Source organism: Chiroxiphia lanceolata, chromosome 4, assembly GCF_009829145.1.
Source record: "Chiroxiphia lanceolata isolate bChiLan1 chromosome 4, bChiLan1.pri, whole genome shotgun sequence".
Lineage (NCBI taxonomy): Eukaryota > Metazoa > Chordata > Aves > Passeriformes > Pipridae > Chiroxiphia > Chiroxiphia lanceolata.
Window position 1 is genome coordinate 46,359,211 of NC_045640.1, and position 19,242 is coordinate 46,378,452.

At 43.7% G+C, this 19,242-nt stretch overlaps 2 protein-coding genes across 3 annotated transcripts in view; both read right to left on the reverse strand.

Moving 5' to 3' along the window:
- Positions 1-229: 229 nt before the first annotated feature.
- On the reverse strand, positions 230-12,572 carry ERI1 (exoribonuclease 1). 2 transcript variants are annotated; one of them, XM_032685102.1, is made up of 7 exons: positions 12,467-12,572; positions 11,567-11,742; positions 9,043-9,253; positions 7,619-7,702; positions 6,865-6,974; positions 4,626-4,740; positions 230-2,700 (listed from the first exon to the last, which is right to left on the reverse strand). In XM_032685102.1, the coding sequence occupies exons 1-7, from the start codon at positions 12,545-12,547 to the stop codon at positions 2,458-2,460; spliced, it is 1,020 nt and encodes a 339-aa protein (XP_032540993.1). In that variant the 5' UTR covers positions 12,548-12,572; the 3' UTR covers positions 230-2,457. The 2 variants fall into 2 exon arrangements, with proteins under 2 accessions (XP_032540993.1, XP_032540994.1); XM_032685103.1 differs by lacking the exon at positions 12,467-12,572 and adding an exon at positions 12,115-12,210 and having other exon boundaries at positions 2,281-2,700.
- A 1,939-nt stretch (positions 12,573-14,511) lies between these two features.
- The window catches only part of MFHAS1 (malignant fibrous histiocytoma amplified sequence 1), a 35,293-nt gene continuing 30,562 nt past the window's right edge, over positions 14,512-19,242 (reverse strand). The window contains exons 3-4 of the mRNA XM_032686683.1: positions 18,221-18,651; positions 14,512-16,716 (exon numbers count right to left, since the gene is read on the reverse strand). Coding sequence (XP_032542574.1) covers positions 18,648-18,651 — 4 coding nt within the window. The 3' untranslated portion in view covers positions 14,512-16,716; positions 18,221-18,647. The remainder of the gene's footprint in view (positions 16,717-18,220; positions 18,652-19,242) is intronic.

The following is a 19,242-nucleotide window of genomic DNA, read 5'->3' on the forward strand; positions in this document are numbered from 1 at the left end:
TTTTTTTTCTCTCAAATGCCTCCTTCCCCTGTGGTAGAAAGCATCCAGGAAAATTTATCCTGTTATCGAGTGTTGTGAACTAGTCACATGCAAGAGATTTAAGCCACCCAGCAATGGCAATGCTGCTAGTCCACCAGAGAGGACTAACCATGAGCTGTGCTGACACCAAGACCCCCAAGACTGCTGAAATCATCTCATGCTTTATAGACCAAATTCACTACCTGATAGGTTTCAAAATGCAAAATTATTTTAATAGTTTGTTTACATTTCAAGCAAACCAGCAAACTTTGTTAAAATTCACTTTATCTCAAAATCACAGACTCAAATATTCTGCGAAAATAGTTACAACTAACATTAATCCAACTTGGACGAAATAGCATCTGGAATGATTTTACTGATTTCTGCAACTCATTCACAAAAAAACCCACTAACCTACCCAAGTAGTAAACAGAAAACAATTATTATTTAACCTTTATCTCAAAATATCTTTTTGAAGTTATTTAACAAAAACAAACAACTCTGTACTTAAAATAAACGATGTAAAATTACAAAGCTCTTATGCAACCCGTAGTATAATCTGTAACAAATAAAAGTTTTTCCTTCAACTGTGAACCTGGTTACAGACCTGTAAATAAAAGACTAGTGATAAAGTCTCTGGCAGCCAGCATGCCAAGGGAAGATCTGCTGAGCTAGACTCAATTTCATCATAGAAACCTGCACACAGTAACTCAGAGTCAAAAAAAAAAGTAAATTACCATGGTTATTCAGAAAAGAGGATACTATGGCTGCTACAGTGAAAAGCACATATATAAGAATTTGTACAAAATATGGGCTGACAGATAAATGGTATTTTAGGAGTAAGAACATCAGAGATTTGGATTTTTCCCTTCTGAAAATCCATCAAGTGTGGCTACAGAAGGAAAAGAAACTGTTAAGTTCAACAAAACTCTACAAATAGAACAAGTAATTGCTTTTGGGAAAAAAAAAAAAAGGAACATCATTCTAAAGCAGTCAAAGCAGTTGTGACTATCCAAATCTGTGACTCTGGAAAGAAAACATATGAAGCAAATAAGAATTGGCCAATACATCTCCTTCTTACACGAATTTAAAATAAAAGCTTTCACATTTTCATTGATGCGATTTAACAGTCAGAAGAGCAAAGAGGGGCTGGGACAAGTTTGATTAGTCAACAGTGAATGTTCTTAACAAAGCTTTATTAACTAGTTATTTTGCTTCCTGAATGTAAAGTGGTAGAAAGAATGAATTGTAATACAGGGATAGCAAACTAACTTTTTTTTTTTTTTGAGCAACCAAAATGCATCATTCTGCTTTTTAGAGCAAGCCATTCTAATGCAAAGCTGATTACATTAATGTTGTAACTTTGTAACAGCCCATGGAGACAAAACAAATTAACACTTTGGCCTCTTTTGAATATCATCCTATCTGAGGCCTGGGAAGTAAGCAGAAGTTGTTAGTAATTAGCTGTGGCCTTTACTAATAAAATTATATTAATCTTCCAACATTAGATCTTGAGATAGAGGTGGTAGAAGCACAAGAAGATACCAAAAATAGTTGAGGATGTTTTTAGCTATGAACCAGAACCTTCCTGTTTTATGTGATAATCACAGAGCATGAAATTTTGATGATCTGGCATGTTTTGAACTTACTTTTACTTCACTCATGTTTAAGCCCAAATGGCTGACAGTGTCTAAAAGTGACATTAAATGAAGGGCAGCTATGAGTATAGCAGGAACAGATGTGATCCTCAAAGTGAAAATCTGAAGAACCTTCTCTTTTGAAATAGAGGTTAAAAAAAAGTACTATCATATTGTATTAACAAAATTTTTATTCAATACACAACTCTTCTATTTGATGGGGAAGGAGACAAACATATCCCTTAAAGAAAAGCCCTGAACACCAGAGTACTTCTCTACTGCTTTAGAGTTGATGAGCATGCTCCCATTTCTCCCAGACTTTGTAAAAAACAAAAAAAATTGGCAAGAACTCCTGGAAGAGGGCCTTATCAGGAAAGGCCAGCCCGACCACTTGCTATTTCAGTTCTCCCAGCAGTGGCTTATTTGTGTGCAATGAATAAGCAGATGCTAGATATGATTAGAGTACAGCACAGTGAATAAATACGACCCACAGGCTGGGGTGGAACGGCAGCAATCCATCTTTGCAGGTGTTTAAATTACATGCTCTCAAAAGCTTAGGGATTCCGCATATCAACCTTGGTTCTAGCAAAGTTTGAAAAAACAAAAATCATCAGTATAAAAAAAATTGCTGTAACAGGCTTCAAAGAGCTCCACGTTCCTCTTTATTTCAACGGAGATGATTAGTTAAGGTGCTTTAGAATTCTGCATGGCAGACAAGCTGGCAAAGGTGGCTGTTTAATAACCTCTACACAGTCTTTAGAGGGCATCTGAGGGCAGTTCCTGAGGCAGAACTGCTGAATTGCTAATTTCTGTAGCGGGGCATCTGTGGAGCAGGGGCTCCCTCTAAGGGGGCTGAGGAGGAGACTGTCATAAGCTGTCCACCATGAATTCTCTCATTCACTCGCAGGTCACAGCCATCCTGCAGCATCCTTATAGCTATCCTTGCAATGTTTTTAGAGTCATCAAGTCCACTGTGAGGTCTCCCATCATAATTCATGCCCAGCTTTTCAAGCATGATTGTCAGCTTGGTCTGGTTCCTAGGAACCTGATGGAGAAAGTGAGTAACATTCAAGGATTAATTTCTGTACCAAGTCTTTTTAATCTAACACAGTGCAGTAGAAACACATGCAGATTTTAAGTCTACTTAAGTCACATATACTTTCATGTTGCCTTCTGTCAGATCACTAACCATTTAACTTCAAAGTACCTTGGTGAGACAGACACTCTCATTTTTACAGAGGAGACATAGTCAACAGGAGCTTGTCTAGACTCAGGATGATGTCAAGAGCCTCTCACCAGCACCAGCTCAAGATACGCCTGCGCTGGCAAGGGTGGAAGCCATGGCCTAGATAGGTTTAACAATCTGAATAAAAAACAAATTACCACCCAATGTGGCATTGCAGAGGGAATCGGATTTCGGTTTTCCTTTTAAATGCTAAGTGATTAAGGAAGCACAGGCTCCTGGTTCTCACTGACATCAAGCTCCTGAATGTTTCCAACCACCACAGCAACAGATCAGCAACACCTATAGCAGCCCATGTTTACATGGATGACTAACAGAACGAACATACAAGGAAACTTTACTGACTTACCTATACAAAGTGCAACACCAGTTAAAGCCCCAAGTCTTCTCTTGATTAACTACTAAATACACACTCGTTCTTTGGAAACGTCAAAGAAAAACAGAAGGATAACTTTAAATGAAAACTTAAGCTGGTTCTTTTGGTGATGGTGGTGGTTGGGGTGGGGGAACATGGGCCATGACAAGTTCCAGGATATTGCACCATACTACTGGATTTAATAGGTAGGCAGAATGGCAACAGCACAGTTACCAAAACCTGGCAATATGCAACTCCAATAATAACACAAAAAACTGGGCAGGGGATGCATATTGCAAGTTGTGGGATATTCCACAGAAAAGCTACAGTACATTCCTTGTCATCAATTTTATCTATTACTTAACAACAGATTCAACAGCAGCATGGAATAGCTAAACAGAAGCACTGAACAACTATAAATGCTACAACTGTTTACATATATTAAAAAAAAACCCACCAAAAACCAAAAAAGAAACCAATTCCTTCCAAGCTACAATCTTCATTGCCTCTGATGATGCCTTAATAGAACAGGAAAAAGAAGGTTTGTCTAGGTTAAAGCTGATAGGACTAACAAAACTGTTGTGTCCTAGCATGTTTCCAACAGAAACCATCATGTAGAGAAGGCACAATAATAGAGGGAGAAATGGAGTAACTCTGTAATATTTGCCCAACACAAAGTAAAGCTCTTTTCTTATTAAATGTCAATCTCTTTTTCATCTAGATGTTACATTTAGTATGAAAAAGCTCTTCAAAAGAAGATCAACAGCAAGGCTGAAATCACATTTAAAAAAAGTGGTTTAGTGTAGGCTGGCTAGGAATTTGCTAGAATCTCAAGTAACTCATTTTATGGCAATCTGACAGAAAGCAGCAATAAGGTCCACCACTGAACTTGGTATTACTTTTCTCCTGACAATTTGATTCCTCTGTAGATTTATCCTAATCTTTCTCTGTCCCTTTTACACTGTCAAAAGTCAAGATTATCTGAGGGTAGTGGTGCAAATTAGTTCTGTAGTGTATTACATGAAAACAGGAAAAAATAATTGAAAAATCAATATAGAGTCTTTTCACCTGAACTACTTCAAGACACACTTAATCTAAAATCTAAGAGGGTCAGTACGATATTTTTATACAATCCTTCACGGAGCACATCCTGAATCTTAAAAATAAGATTAAAATCAAAATGCAGTAGATTATATGATCTTCAATTAGTGAAGTGAGATTTGGACATGAAACACATTTGAAAATGAGGCCCCAGGCAACTAGTTTAAGTACTATAATTTTATACTACACAAGCAGAGATGAGAAGCACAACAGGACATTCCAGACTTTTAAATAAAATTTTCCCGCAAGAGAAACAGCAATTTCTACAAACCTTATAGAAGTTCCCATATGATTTGCGAATATTGATCCACTTTTTGGCAAAAGAAGGGTATTTGATACGGCTAATACGGCACTGGATGTTCAAAAATTTACTCATATCCCAAGATCTTAAAAAGTTAAAAAAGAAAAACATTAGTAATATACAATTCCACATTCTATATATTGCATAGCCATAGCACTAAAAGCTGTCTTGTCTCTGGTGATCAGTAGAAGGAAAACAGTTTAGGAAAAGCTCTTTTGCTATAGTCATGGTAAGGAATTTTTTAACATGAATTTGTTCATAGGGAAAAAAAAAATGACATGAGCAAGACCTTCATTAGGATTCTAAAACAAAAAATAGCGTGCCCACTACTCCACCTACCACATCTACTCCAAAAACTGCCTATAAATTAGATGCTTATACAGCCCTTGGGGAAGCAAGTAACACCTTAAATTTTCCTGATTACTTGGGTACGCACACATCTCTCTACTTCACATAGGTTATTGAAACAAGACTGCACTTAGTTTTATGAGAAACCAGATCTTTATGAAAAGATGAAACTGTAATCCTACGCACTTGTAGCCTGCTTTCCTGAAGAGAACCACCCCAACAAGTTTGTAAGCTTCAAGCTAAAATAAAGCTTCTTTTCTTATCTCTTTTAGCTGTTTATACAATCTCACTTATATGACAGTGATTTCACTGCAGGTATTTTCCTTAAGGAATTTCACTGAGAGGATTCCTCCGGAAGGGATGTCCAGAGACATTTAGGTCCAGTAATACAACCAGTCTTGCACAAGTTTTGCTTTAGCATCTTCTTTTTTTTATTCACTGTTGTTTCCAAAGATAGCAATGTAATTACAGGTTAAAAATTAGTCAAATAGAATTTACTCTAGTTCCTTAAATTAATTGAAGTTGAAATGGCATTACGTTAACTTCTTATTTTTAAGGTGTACGTGAATCTATACTGTACACCTCAAGTCTTGTGTGACAGCTTTAAAAATGGCTGCACTGCTTACACTGGACACAACAACATTTCAGTGATACCGGTTCTTAACCAGAAAAGGCCTGTGACTCACAGTAATTGCCTAAATCTTCAGGAATTTTGAGAAAAAGGTCTCATGACCAAAAATAACTTCTCACTTGTTAATTTAGTTGGGTTAGTTATAAAACTTTAGTTATGTACCCATTCATCTACTACGATACATTATTTTTCAGACTACTCACACTATAGAATATTTATCTGTGTTTCACTTGATAGAAGTGTTAGACAGTTTTACTAAGATTCCTCACGCTCTTTTTTCATAAACTCTGATTTTGAGTTTATGCACTCCTACTGCAGGCAAACATAAAAATGCATCATTCACCTTAACACAGCTCATGTTAAAAACTCCCTGTCCTACTTAAATCATTCCAAGAAAAGGATAAAAACAGGTATGCTAACAGAATAGTAATGTTTCACAGTTAGAAGGCAAGCATCACCTGCAAAAAAAATCCCTGTCCAGTGCTATACAAGACAAGGCTCAAACACTGTATTTCACCATATAACAAAGCTAAGATCACAAGAACAATATTGCATCACAGTTGTGTCTAGATCCCATGATCTGTTCACTTTGCAGTCATTAGGGGACTTGATTTTCCACACAGACCTTGTGAGAGAGTAAGTTCAGGTGGCAGTTGAGGGACTAGTCAGTTCCTCACACACAAAGTTTGTCAGAGCTGGGACCCACCAGAGCCGCAGCCCTCTAAGCCAAAGCAGAGAAGTTTCCACACTAGCCATTTCTCTTTGTGCCATAAACATCACAATCCATTACTGTTTTCTGGCAAAATATGCAAGATGGATTAACATTAACACTAACACTCACAGAGGACACTACAGCACAACCACTACACATCTCTGAAGCCTCAGGGCATGGAAGTCGCTTAGAACTGAAATTGCACGGTGATACTTTCAGGTATTATGTGCTATATGAAAGCTGGACATAAATGAAGAATTACAGCAACAGCAAAGCATAAGAATTCTGTTCAATAGCACTTCGTTGGGTACAGACCGCTAGGAAAGAAACAGCGCCATCTGATGGATTTAAGCTTCATTTCAAATAGTTTAGTTGAGCTTTGCTCATTTTCCCAAAAGCTTCAATCAAAATAAAACAACGAAATGGCCGTGTCCTGATCCACCTTTAACAATACTCGCACAAATATTAAACACGGTTTCACAGTTTTAGATTGTGCTGAAGGTTGCATAGGGACATACCCGTCTGTCAACATGGAATAGCTGTACTTTGTTCCCAGCTCTCGCTGTCTCATCCACTCCACGACATTCTGCAGAACTTGAGGAAAAGTATCAGCTTTATCAACAATGTCCTAGGAGAAACAAAGAACCCCAAAGCGAGGAACATTTTTTCAGGAAAAAACCCCAAACCAGCTTGAACTGTAAAAAGTATATTGGTATATGTGTACTTACAAAGTTGGCTTCACCAAAATCTTTAGAAAACCAGATTACACATTAACAGACAACTGTACAGATTTGTCTAAACTTAAAAAATAGCACCACAAAAGCATCACTAGAAGAGCCAACCTCCTAACAGCTTCTGCAAAGGTAACAAGGTTAGTCAGCAGCTGAACTTTGATTAAAACCTTTTGAGCTTGTTTCCCAGGCTCCTGCTCAAGTTACCTGATCACAGGCAATTGCCATCCTAAGACTCTAAACTCTTTTGAATTAAAATCTTAGAAGAGGAACTGATGCAATTCAAAAGGTGCTTTGCTCTGCTAAAGATTAAGTTTCTACATATGAATTACAAAGCGAGTGCTTTTCCCTACAAAATAACCAATGTAGTGAAATCAATTAGGTGATACTGGGAGAGGGAAAAAACCAAGGATTAAGAGAAGAGGCCTTACAGAAAAATAACCATGAACGATTACCATTTAAGATTACCAGTCTGAAAACATCAACACCACATCACACTTTTTTTCATATTTTATCCTGAAGAAATGAAAGTGCAAATTACCTGGGTTATTCCTGTCAGATTGATGCAGAAGTTTGAAAGCTTGGGATTAATCTCTGGCTTCACGTATTGCTGAAAGCTATCCTCCTGTAATGAGAGAATCAAATGCTCAGTTGTAGCACACTGTGTAGCCCGCAATGCAACTTTTCTTTGGCTTGCCTACAGCCCAAAGGCAATAGCAGCTACTTGTCCTGCTGGATGCAAAAAGGAGTGTGTACCTCCTGAGCCAGTATGAGCCTCCTGACTGGCCATCATCAGATTCCTAATGGGATGGATGGCTTTCCAACCAAAACACGTCCTTCCTCTCAGCTAGTAGGCATCATAGAGCAGGAACGTGGATTTAAGAGGGGAGAAGGGCAGACTGCAAAAAAGGGGAGGATTTGGGAAAAGGAGAGTGTGAGTAAGGAAAAAAGAAAAGAGAGGCATGAGCAGAGCCTTATGTCTTTTAGGTGGTATCTAAAGGCTCACCCGCAATTCAAGGAAAGCAACTGGCCGCACATCTCAGAGGCTGCATGCAAGTCCTACACCTCTGGATGCCAGCCAGGCAAAGATAAACATGACCTCAGTCTGGGAGACTGAGCAATAGAGGAGTGAAGGCTGTAAGCAAGTGTCATGGAAAAAAGCAATCCCCACATCCCTCCTACTACAACAGCACAAAACCTTTTGGACAGAAGAAAAGACGTAGTGTTTCCTACCACTCTAAAGGTAATAAAAACAATCTTGGTAATCTGCATAATCCTCTTTCTGCAATTAGTCATACATGCAGCTACATTCTAATGTAGCATCACAGTGATTACTGGAAATCCTGTTCCTCTTAGTTCTTGATAAATGAACCATTAGTCAGAGGTGTGTGCACATACTCTGTTTCACTGAGTCACTCAGTTTCAGTTAGACAGCAAGAAGTTTTTCCTAGAAGAAAGCTGTACCGGAACAGAGCACTTGAAGCTGCCAAATGCCTACAAAGTATGTTTAAAATCTGTCGGGTAAGTCGTAGAAACAGTGTAGCCTGACATAAGCGGGAGTTCACTCAACCTCACTTTCTAGACATCTGCATTAGTGTCTTCTAGACTGCCTCACACAGGACCACAGAATTTGCTAATTTTTGATTACGATGAATTCCTTGATTCCTAGAAATAGATTTGTGGATCTTAAAGCTGGTAAAGGCAGGCCAGGGGAGAACAGACACGGATGACTGAGAATCTCATATCAATAGAGGGAGTCAACAACAGAATGACCCATTCCAGATGCTTTCAGAATAGACAGAAAGTTTTGTTTGTACTTAAGAGGCACAGAGAATAGGTCTTCATGGAAAAAAGTATGCTGTTTTTAATGAAGTTCAACATCTACCTAAAAACTAATCTAGACTTTCAGATGTAAAGAAGTTACACCAAAGAACAGCAAACCAACACAGCAATTAGATCACTTACTATTTCCAGGGTACGTGTGTTTACTAAGACAACAGGAAACTCAATTATTTCATGTACAAATTCAGGTGGGTTTCCTTCTTCACATGTTGCTTCAAAGTCAACAACACAGATGTAGTCATAACAGCTCTGTCCACTAATCTGTTCCTTCTGCATCAGCTTCTGTTTCTTATAATAGTTTTTCAGTCTCTTTTTCAGTACATCTTTCACTCCTCTGAAGAGATAAATAACAAAGATTGCACTCTCGTTTAATTAATTATTTCCCCACTGTAGAACTGAAGCTGTATTTAACATTTGAAAGTTCATGTATTAACCTCATTTTGAACACCAACACTTGTGAAGTCTGAATTCGACTTTATCATACAGTTAATGATCCATTATCTGGAGTAACACAGAGGCTGTGATACCCCCCAACAACTAACACATCAAGATAATACCAGGGACAGACTGGGAAGCACAGCACAGAGACACTGCAGTCACCTCTAGTTCAGCAAGACTCAGTAGCCAAAGCCTTTGCAAAGCCCAAATCTTTGTAGATTGCTGCCAGATGACCTCTGGCCCTGGAAGCAGTACTGCTTCACTTGCATTTCCCTGCGCACTCTGCCTGAAGTAACTCACGCCTGAGGTCTTTCTGCCTCAGTAGCACAGACAACGCAGAACCCAGCTAAAACCCCCACATTTTAAATTCCTCTCAATTTAAAACAGAGTTTGAATGACCCAATTAAAATAAAGTGCTCAAGATTTCAGTTGTCAGAAAAACTTCCTGGTCAAGATCTTGCTTTTCAGGTTTGTGGCTATACATAAATTTGCAGCAGCAAGCAATTGAAGTTACTTACTTCATGTTTTTAATACAAACATAATACGCAAGTGCAGGTGCCAGAACTGCCACTGTACCAAACCAGAGCAGAATAAACAAGGATAATGTACTTTTTGAAGGAAGCTATTTTCAAGATTATGTGTTGCAAATGAAATCACAGAAGTTATAGGAAATACTTGTAGCAAGCGGTATTATCAGAAAAGCAGCCCACTGATCCACAAGATAAAACTGGAGTCAGACTACTAAACCTGCATTTGAGAACATCAGCTGCTTCTGCAGAGAGAACTTCTTTGCTCCGGTTTATGAATCTAGTTTAATTCAACGAGTAGTTCATTCAAAGCTGAGACAGTATGGGGAGTTGATGGAGGGGGAAATTACCTTTTTCTTCATCAAACTTAAGAGTTGAAAAGAGGAGACAATCTCCTACCACAATGCCCTCAAGGGAAAGGATGGTGTGTGGTAATCTGCTCAACTCTCTAATTAGAGCTGATGTTTACAGGTAAGACATAGTCTGACTAACTTAATTGGATATATTGAAAAAAGAAACCACACTTAGGTAAAAGAGAAGTTTAAAGCTTTTTGCATTTACAGCTGAATAAAATAACCTAGGAGGAAACCACAAACACATCACTATTTGAGTTCTGCTTTTTACTTTTAGATCAGATTAACTACCAAATACCTGTACAAATCTAACCTGTTTTACTGAAAATTTTCTCAAGTAATGATAAATTTTTTTTCCTCCTGAGGTGCTAAATTAATTTAACCAAAGGAAGAATTGAAAAAACTATGCAGTCAGAACATTTGCAGACAGATATGTTGGAGGTAGCAGGCTGCACTTCTCCACACCATTTTTTTCTTTGATTCTGTTCAAATCAATCTCTGCTAAATCCCTTTTTTTCCCCTCTGAACAGCCTCTCCCCTATAGTCTCTGTCTTCTCTAGAAAGCTAGGCTTTTCCTTTCAGACTCCATCTCACCTTTTATATTCCCTCTTCCTGTAGAGCAGAAGCTTCTCACTTTGCTAACTCCCCACCACTACTTCCTCATTACTGCTGCCTACAGAAACAATACACTTTGTTTTTCCCAGCAGACCTTCTACACAACATCTCAAATTTGTCTGGCCACAGCAGTATCAGAGTCTTGCAGGTCATTTCCAACACAGCAGGAACTATGCTCTATTGCCTTTCCTCCTTCCCAGTGAGCAAAAATCCAGCTTATAATAAATTTATCTTTTCACATTATTCTAGCATATCTATTCACAGTGGCAAACTCTCCATCTAAAGGTACCTGTCCTCTGCATTTATTAAATCATGAGCCCCACCACCACAGAGTTTCTAGCAAGTATCAGAACTATACTGGTACAGGAAATTAAAATATTTATGTTTTGAAGCAAGTTTCTATATGCTGAAGGTCTGAAACATCATCTGAGATCACTGCAGTTCTTCTTTGCCCCTTGACAAAAAATGTGATGAGAAATACCCTACCGTTACACATTCTTTCACTTCTTTGGGTTACCAGTTGAGACATCACACATTAGGCAGTATGCATTAATACTACAACAAAAGCTGCATCACAATTGCACATAAAACAACTGGTATTTGGTGCTGTGTCTGCTTTTCACTCTGTGCTGAACTTTTAAACTTTAAAATAATCATCCCGTATGGCTCTACTGTTCTTAAAGATAAATCAAAATGTTTACAAATAAGCCTAACCTGGTTTCCAGCTTGAACTCGGCAAGCTTACTTCTGAGCTCTTCTCTGGTCATCCTGTTGATATAACCATTAGTTATAGCAATTTCTTTGTAAACAGGATCACTGAAGTCATTTGAACTGGCAGATGATGTTTTGCCATTAGTTTCTTGATCATTGATCCTACAATGCTGCCTACTCTAAAAAAAAAGAGAAATCAGAAAGTCATTTAAGAAGGTCAAAACAAAAACTCAGAGCATTTAACAGATCGTTTTGGTACCAAAATGCAGTAAAGCATCACACTGTTACACTTGTGATCAAACTGAGTGAACTAGCTTATAGCTGGGTAAGAAAATCAACACTGAAGCCTGCTCTGAAACACGATGTTCCTAAAAAGCAACAAGCAATAAAAGGATACTAATGCATGTGTCTTTTACCATTCCAAACAGCAGCTCTCAGAGACAAAACTTGAATGAGCATCCCAATTTCAACAGAAAAAAAGCGAGTTCTCTGGTGCGAGCCGGCAAAGCCTTCACCAGCATCAAGAGGCCTCTCTCGACACCTTAACTAACCAGAATCCACGCTGACTGGGACACAATAAACCACGACGAAAAACCCGGGGCACTTCGGCTCCCGACCGCCACTCGCGGCCTTTGCGGGGCGCGCACACGGCGGGGCCCCAGGCGCGGGTGGCGCCCCAGGGAAGGGCGAGCGCCGGGAACCCCGGGCGGCGGGGCAGGGCCGGGCGGGCCGAGGTGCGGGCCAGGCGGGCGGGCGGCTGGGCCGCCATGGGCGGGCGGGGGTGCGCGGGCCGCCGGCGGGCCGGGCCGGGCCGGGCCACGCCGGGCCGGGTCGGGTCGGGTCGGGTCGGGCCGGCACCGCCCCCGCCGCCCCAGCACCGCCCCCGCCGCCCCGCGCACTCACCGGCGGGCAGGCTGCGGGGGCAGGCGGCGCCGGCGCCTCGTCCGGGGCGGCCTCCGGGCGGTTCTCCTTCTGCTCTTCCATGGCGGCAGCGGCGGGAACAGCGGGACGGCGGGGGCAGGACCCGCCCCTGGGCGGTGCTGCTACACAGCCGCCACCGCCGGCGCCGCGAGAAGCGCACAGCTGCGCGGACCCGCCTCCCAGCTCCCCCCCGCCCCCGGCCGCCTCTTCCCGGCTGTCCTGGCAGCCCCCGGCCCTGCTCCTCGACAGCAGCGCCTCCGCCTCGTGCTCCTGCCTCTCTCCTCCTGAGCTTTTGCCCGGCAGTCCCGCCTGGGCTTGGGGTCACGGCAGCTCTCTGCAAGCTCTGCCCGTGTTACGGGAAGCACGCTGGACAGACACCTCATCTGTGCTTCCGTGTTCCTTCTCGTGAGACTGACTTTGCGCAGAGCACCCTAAACACGGCTCTGGGATACCCGTGGAACGTCGGGCAGCCAGGTCACGGCCTCCAGGACGACTCAGCTGGCCCCCAGCCCCTTCCTGCCAGGGAAGTTGCCTTGCCTGCTCTTCTCGGCATTCCTTAATTCACAGTCAGCAAGCAGGGTGGGGTGGGTGGCATAAGACGTGTGAGCCCTCTGTGTCTTCTTGGCCAGGAGGTGAAGGCAAGCAGAGAGGCCTTTCTGTTCATCACGGGACAGTTAATTTTCTGCTGGTGCTTCCCACAACCCTGAAATGTAGTCCAGTGTCCCTCAGTGATGCAGGCTGACACATGTCACCAACCTGATGCAACCGTGCCGATACCTCCACATCTGCCAGCCGCTAAGCATCTTAGAATCTTCTCATCTGCCCTGCTGTGGCTCGGGCCCCACCACCCACCCGCAGCCATGCCTCCTGTCCCATTCTGGCATGACAGCATCTTGTTACAGATGCAGATATCGCTTCCCTTAGACCTGCTGTGTTCAGTATGCGTGCCACACTGAACTTTGTCTTCTCCAGATGAGAGAGGTGGTGGAAGTGGGGTCACACACAGTTGCTCAGTACTGTGGGTTTCCTGGTTTCATCTAGGATAGTTAATTTTCTTCTTAGAGCTGGTGCAGTGCTGTGTTTTTTTGGATTTAGTACAAGAATGCGGATGACACACTGATGATTTAGTTGTTTCTCAGTAGTGCTTACTCTCTAAATCAAGGACTTTTCAGTTTCCCATGAGAAGGTGGACAAACTGGGGAGGGAGCATGGCCAGGACAGCTGACTTGAATTGGCCAAAGGCATATTCCATACTACAGAGCATCATGCCAGTTTATAAACTGAGGGGGGTGGGAGTTGGCTGGGAGCTGCTGATTACTGCTGGAGGACGGGCTGGGCATCAGTCAGTGGGTGGTGAGACACTCTACTGTGCATCACTTGTCTTTCTTGAGTTTTATTCCTCTCTCATTACAGTTATTATCATTAGTATTATCATATTTTACTTTGTTTCCATTATTAAACTGCTCTTATCGCAATCCACGGGTTTTACTTTTTTCCCTATTCACTTCCCCACCGGGGGGTGGTGGTGAGCAAGCAGCTGTGTAGTGCTTAGTTGCCAGCGGGGGTTAAACCACGGCAGTGGGAGGGGACTCGCTCCCTCTTTTAATTCACCCTCCTAGTGCTGCCGCTAACGCCCCTGTTGCCAAGCAGAGGCCCATCTGCCTTACTGCTCTGCCTCCGAACCCTGCTATGACCTTGAGCAGGGTTTGCAGGGAACCAAGCTCTACAAGAATGCAAACATGGTACCAATGTGAGGCACTGAGCTGGCATCACAAACCCACAAAACACCCTAAATGCAGTGGGGGAAAAAGCTGTTTGCCAGAAATCACCTGCCTTGCTGGACTGGGCAATGGTTCATCGATACCAATCCAAACACGGGGCTCTATGCTCAGATCCACTCGATGCGAAATCTCTCGATGATTCTGCTAACAGCACAGATCTACAAGATCTAGGTGCAGACCACTCCAGAGGCAGAGCCCAAGGAGGCACTGTAAGAGGAAAAAGAAATCACACAGCCAGGACTCTCCTGGAGATTGAGATCACTTTTATTTTCAGTCATTTTGGCGAGGATGTGTGGGCAAGTGTGGGTGTATTGCGTGTATGTCTGGGCATGCATGTGTGTGTGTGTGTGCGCAGAGTCCTGCCCAGTGATGTAGATTATATGAATACCTGCAATTACAGTCCATGAACTGAGCCATGAAGCGTGTGATGAGTGCTACACTGAGGCCCACTTACTTGCCTCTTCTTGTGCTTACTGCAGTGCAGCATCTCCACCTCCCCACACTGCTGTTCCAAGGATGCCGGCCCAAGATCCCATCCAAAAGGTGCGAGAAGAACCAAGCTCCGGGATCTGGCTCTGCAGGAGTGAGCCAGTGGGTTTTCGCCTCACTTAGTGAGCTCCTAAATAACGTTTGCAGTTCCCTTTGACAAAACCATATCTGTCCCCTCACAATGAGAAGCCTCTACTGCTTTGACAAATTTTAACTGCCTCAGAGGTACAAAGGGGAAGGGGACCCACGTAAGCTCCAGTGCTACAGCACAGCCAAGCACATCTTGAGTTCCTGGGAAAGCAGTACCCAAATACACTATTGAGTTTTCACAGCCACCATGAAACTGTGGCAGGGGGGATGCTGCAAGGGATATGACCCATGCTTCTGCAGCCCCCAGTCTCTTCCATCTGATCTGAGAGACCATAAGGCATGTTAAACCCCAATCTAGTCTCTATTTCTGTTTAACTTTTTAAAGCTGAATCCCCCAAGCTCAGAGCAGAGACAGAATGCAGAAAAAACAGCACTGCTGTGGAAGGAGACTAGTCAAAGGCATCCTGGCCTTGTGGCAGGCTGGAAACAACCTTGTTTCTCTGACCTTTTTGCCTTTAGCACAGTTAAGGCAGAAGTGTCCCACCACCCAGGACCCTCTACAGCTTCTGGAAGCCTCCAAGTACCCCTGCAAGCCCTGAGATGACCTAGATGGGCAGCATCATCCTTAAGGTTCCCTCTCACTCACCTCTACAGATCTGTATGCTGCTTAGGGACACGCAATTTTTCACGTGTTACACAGACACAGTAGGCAAAGCTGTTATCCTGGGAATTTCACTTGGACGGATGCAGATTTGAATCCCAGGTTTTGCCTCAGAGCATAACACAAGGTACTCCAGGACATCTTCAAGCTGCTCTAAGTCCTGCAGTGCAAAGCAGCTCGTCACCTCTGCTTCCAAACCTGTCTGCACCAGTTTCAGTAGGAAAACAACTGGTCAACAAGCAAGGGGTCTGCAAACCAATAAGCAAAAGCAGCACAGTCCTCTCAAGTGAAGTAGGCATCTAGTACCAGATGCTCCTCCTATTCCAAAGAGGTTAGATTCATTGTCAGCTCCACAGAGAGACAACTGAGTCCCCAGTCCTTTCTGGCCTCTTTATAATACACTTTGAGTAAAGGCTGCAGGGTGCTCCACAGAGGCCTTAGTCATTTTTAACAGTTCGGTAACTCTCCGGCAGGGTCAAGAGCAGGAACATAACATGCTTTGAACTCAGGTATCTGCTCTTGGGGCACTGCATTCGAGCCCTCTTTCATTGTGGCTTAACTCATGAAAAATGACAGATCTTTCAAAAATACAGGGCTTGCATCCCTGGGGCTCAGGAATATTAAGTGGGATCTGAGGCAGGAGCTCAGCAAAGGGACACTATGATTCGAGGATGCATCCTTAAAAGACAGTGACAGCAAAATCAAAAGTACTATCAGCCACTTGGCTTGGTTCTCCTGCACTGATCTCCCACCTGGCAGTTGCAAAGGGGAGAAGTTTTTGAACTGCATAGAAAATTAAATGGCTTTTGCATATTAAAAAAATTCAGATGAAAACACAGTTACACCAGCTACTAAACAGTGGGCGGATGAGCAATCACTGTTTCATATTAAATAGACCCAACTAGATCAACCTCTATACTGCCACACTCCCAGCATTACAGCTGCAGTGCACAGCAGCAGACTGAGTGCCTGCAAAGGCCAGCTAGTGCCGTGCTCCCGCGGAGGTGGCCCGGCCCGGCTGGAGGGCTGCAGTCCCAAGGAGCAGGCTGTAAGACATCTGCTCTGTCCTCTCACTCCTTCAATGCTCACGCATCCCAGACCAGATGGGCGCACTGGGAAACAGGCCTCCGGCTGGAAAAGGATTCCAGTTTGTGGTTTCTTTACAATGTGGTTTCCACGCAACGTCACAGCAACAAATCGCTAGTTTCTTCCTATGGAGAATGGAAAGAGAGGTGAGTAGCAGCAAAACAGGAGGAGAAGGCCACCCAGTATGGCAGGTGACACTAGGAATGCTCTAACACAAGTTCTGCCTATACCAGGGCCTTTCATGTCTCATGGGCAGCAAGACTTAGGACAAGGGAGTTTCCCAGCATTATTCCGGACACCATTCAAAGATCTCACCTCATTTCCACTTCCTCCAGCCACCATAGGCAATTCTGAGTCCCCAGTTTACCCACAGCGACACAGAAGGACAATCAAATTCTCACTGGCATAAGAAGGTTCAGTGCCAGAGGTGGCAGGTCAACATATGAAATCTGAGCCCAAGCTCCCTCCCAAGCTGGAATGATACCCTGAAGAGACATGAAGCTGACTGAGCTGCCAGCTTTCATTTGGCAGCTTCCCCCCCCCCGAAGTGAGGTACATGGCTTGATTTCTTCTACCTGCAATCTCCTGCTAGAGTGGATTCTGCCCTGCACTTCCCAGTGTTAAGTTCTTGCCAATGGGGGTATTTACAGCCTTGCACACAAGGCTGGTATTTGAAGGATCAGAAGCCAGGGGAACATCATCTGTGCAACAGCAGCAGGTCCCAGCAGGATGCACGTCACTGTCTTGCCTTGACTGCAGGCCTGGCCAGCTCACATCCTGGCGGGCACTGCCTGCTGACTAATACCACCTGTCCCAGGTCTGCCACCATACCCCAAATTGCTAGGAGTTGTAGGTTGACACAAGTATTTTAAGTCCCTCATCTCTCAGACCTCCATCCACATCTGATGAAGGCATCCTGGCTCTGGAAATGCCTGCTTCCTGTTGATTTATACCAAATCAAATATTTGCATGGAGCAGGACACATACAGCACAGTTACCAAGGCTCAGCTGTAGGGCACAAACTGACAGCAACATCTTAGGAGTCCTCAAAACCACCTAGTCAGGGGAGACACCAGCACTGTGGTGCCAGTGCTCAGCCTGCCCTTTCCCACATCTGGAGAGGGAGAATGGCTGCTCATGAAGCACAGCTGCCAGGGGGATCAGGGCCAGTTTGTACAACTCAGCCACACATTGCTTCACCAGATCTCTGCACAAAGATGCCTGGGTGGCTTTGCTAGGAGGAGGATCAAGATCTAGATTTTTACTGCTCTAGTGGACACAATGCATGGAGAGTACCACAATGGCAGTACCAGAGCATCCAGACATAGCAGACCAGGAGCTGTTGGGGGCTAGGGAAAAGGAACAAACGGCAGGTGCCAGAGGCACACTGACTGCCCTGCTTTCATCCCTGTGGGATTACAGCACATCCTTACCACCTTCATGGCACAGCATGTGTGAATGCATAAGGCGGGAAACATTTCCCAGCCTGCTTCTCCTCCCGCTCTGCCAGCCACCGCCCAAGTCTGCTGCATGGACACAGCCAACTGTTTTGTGGTGAAGCAATTGTAAAGGTTTCACAGCACCAACCCACTTCCCAACAAAGCCTTGGCCAACTGCCACAAAACTCACTTGTCCAGGAACAAATCCAGGGAATCCAGCTACAGCTCATTTCAAGATACTTTCCTCCAAGCAGGTCTGAATTAAATGGTACCAAGAACATTTTTACATTCATCATGAGATCCAAATGGTTTTTCAACACGCAATCAATGGGTCCACAGAAACCTATCCCCAGTGCTTTCCCTCTGGCCAGCAGCCCTGCCATCTGCAGCAATCACTTTGCTTCATGCCTCATTGTGATTCCCAGCCTCCAGATGACTGCATCCACTCCAGCCACGAGGCCCCAACCTGGGAGCTGCCCCTGCCCCACAGCATTTCAGAGTCCAAAGTCCCATTGATCCCCGTCAGCATACAACTCCACAACTGGAGAGATGGGAGCACTGCAGAGCATCAGCCATGTTCTGCCCGGTGGAAAACCTTTGGCACCAGCACTGACGGTTTATCTGGAAAAGGAAAGGATAAAGAAAAAGTAATGTAGCACAAGCAGCAGGGTCCATAACGCTTGTGATGAATAATCTAAGACACACAATTTTCTCTAGACTTCTAAATAGGGAGGATGAGGTCTTTAAAAGTAACACAGGCCTTTTTGAGAACACAAGTTTCCTGCCAGCAAAGTGACTGTGAAACTGGGACACAGTTAACAGACATTGTGGAAGGCAGGCTGGAGGACAGGAGGACAAGTGCACAGGCATAGCCTGCCAGCACAGTACAACAAAAACTGCAGCCTTAGGTTAGAAACATGCTGTGCCAAGTACACACACAGAAGGACCAAACGAACAGGCAGTAGTGACCTGTGGCTCACTATCAGAGCAGCAACCTTGTTTCGTGCCCCAGGTGGGCACTTTAACATCACCTTCACACATAGCCCAACACCCACCCATCACCAAAGCTATTCTCCATCAAGATAAGTGGTATTTTGGAATGGGATGGTACTGAACAGAGAGAACAGCATCCAAAGCTGCTGTCAGACACTGAAGTGAAATAGGCATTCACACACAGTACAGCAGCAGCCACTGCACAGACACTCAGCTTGC

What these genes read in the sequence shown, in the direction of transcription:
- ERI1 (XM_032685102.1), bottom strand. Translation starts at nt 12,547, where the DNA reads ATGGAAGAGCAGAAGGAGAACCGCCCGGAGGCCGCCCCGGACGAGGCG. An exon ending in GAGTTCAAGCTGGAAACCAG is followed by an intron (nt 9,254 to 11,566) that starts GTTAGGCTTATT and finishes TTATCTCTTCAG; the next exon opens with AGGAGTGAAAGATGTACTGA. An exon ending in ACACACGTACCCTGGAAATA is followed by an intron (nt 7,703 to 9,042) that starts GTAAGTGATCTA and finishes CTCTCATTACAG; the next exon opens with GAGGATAGCTTTCAGCAATA.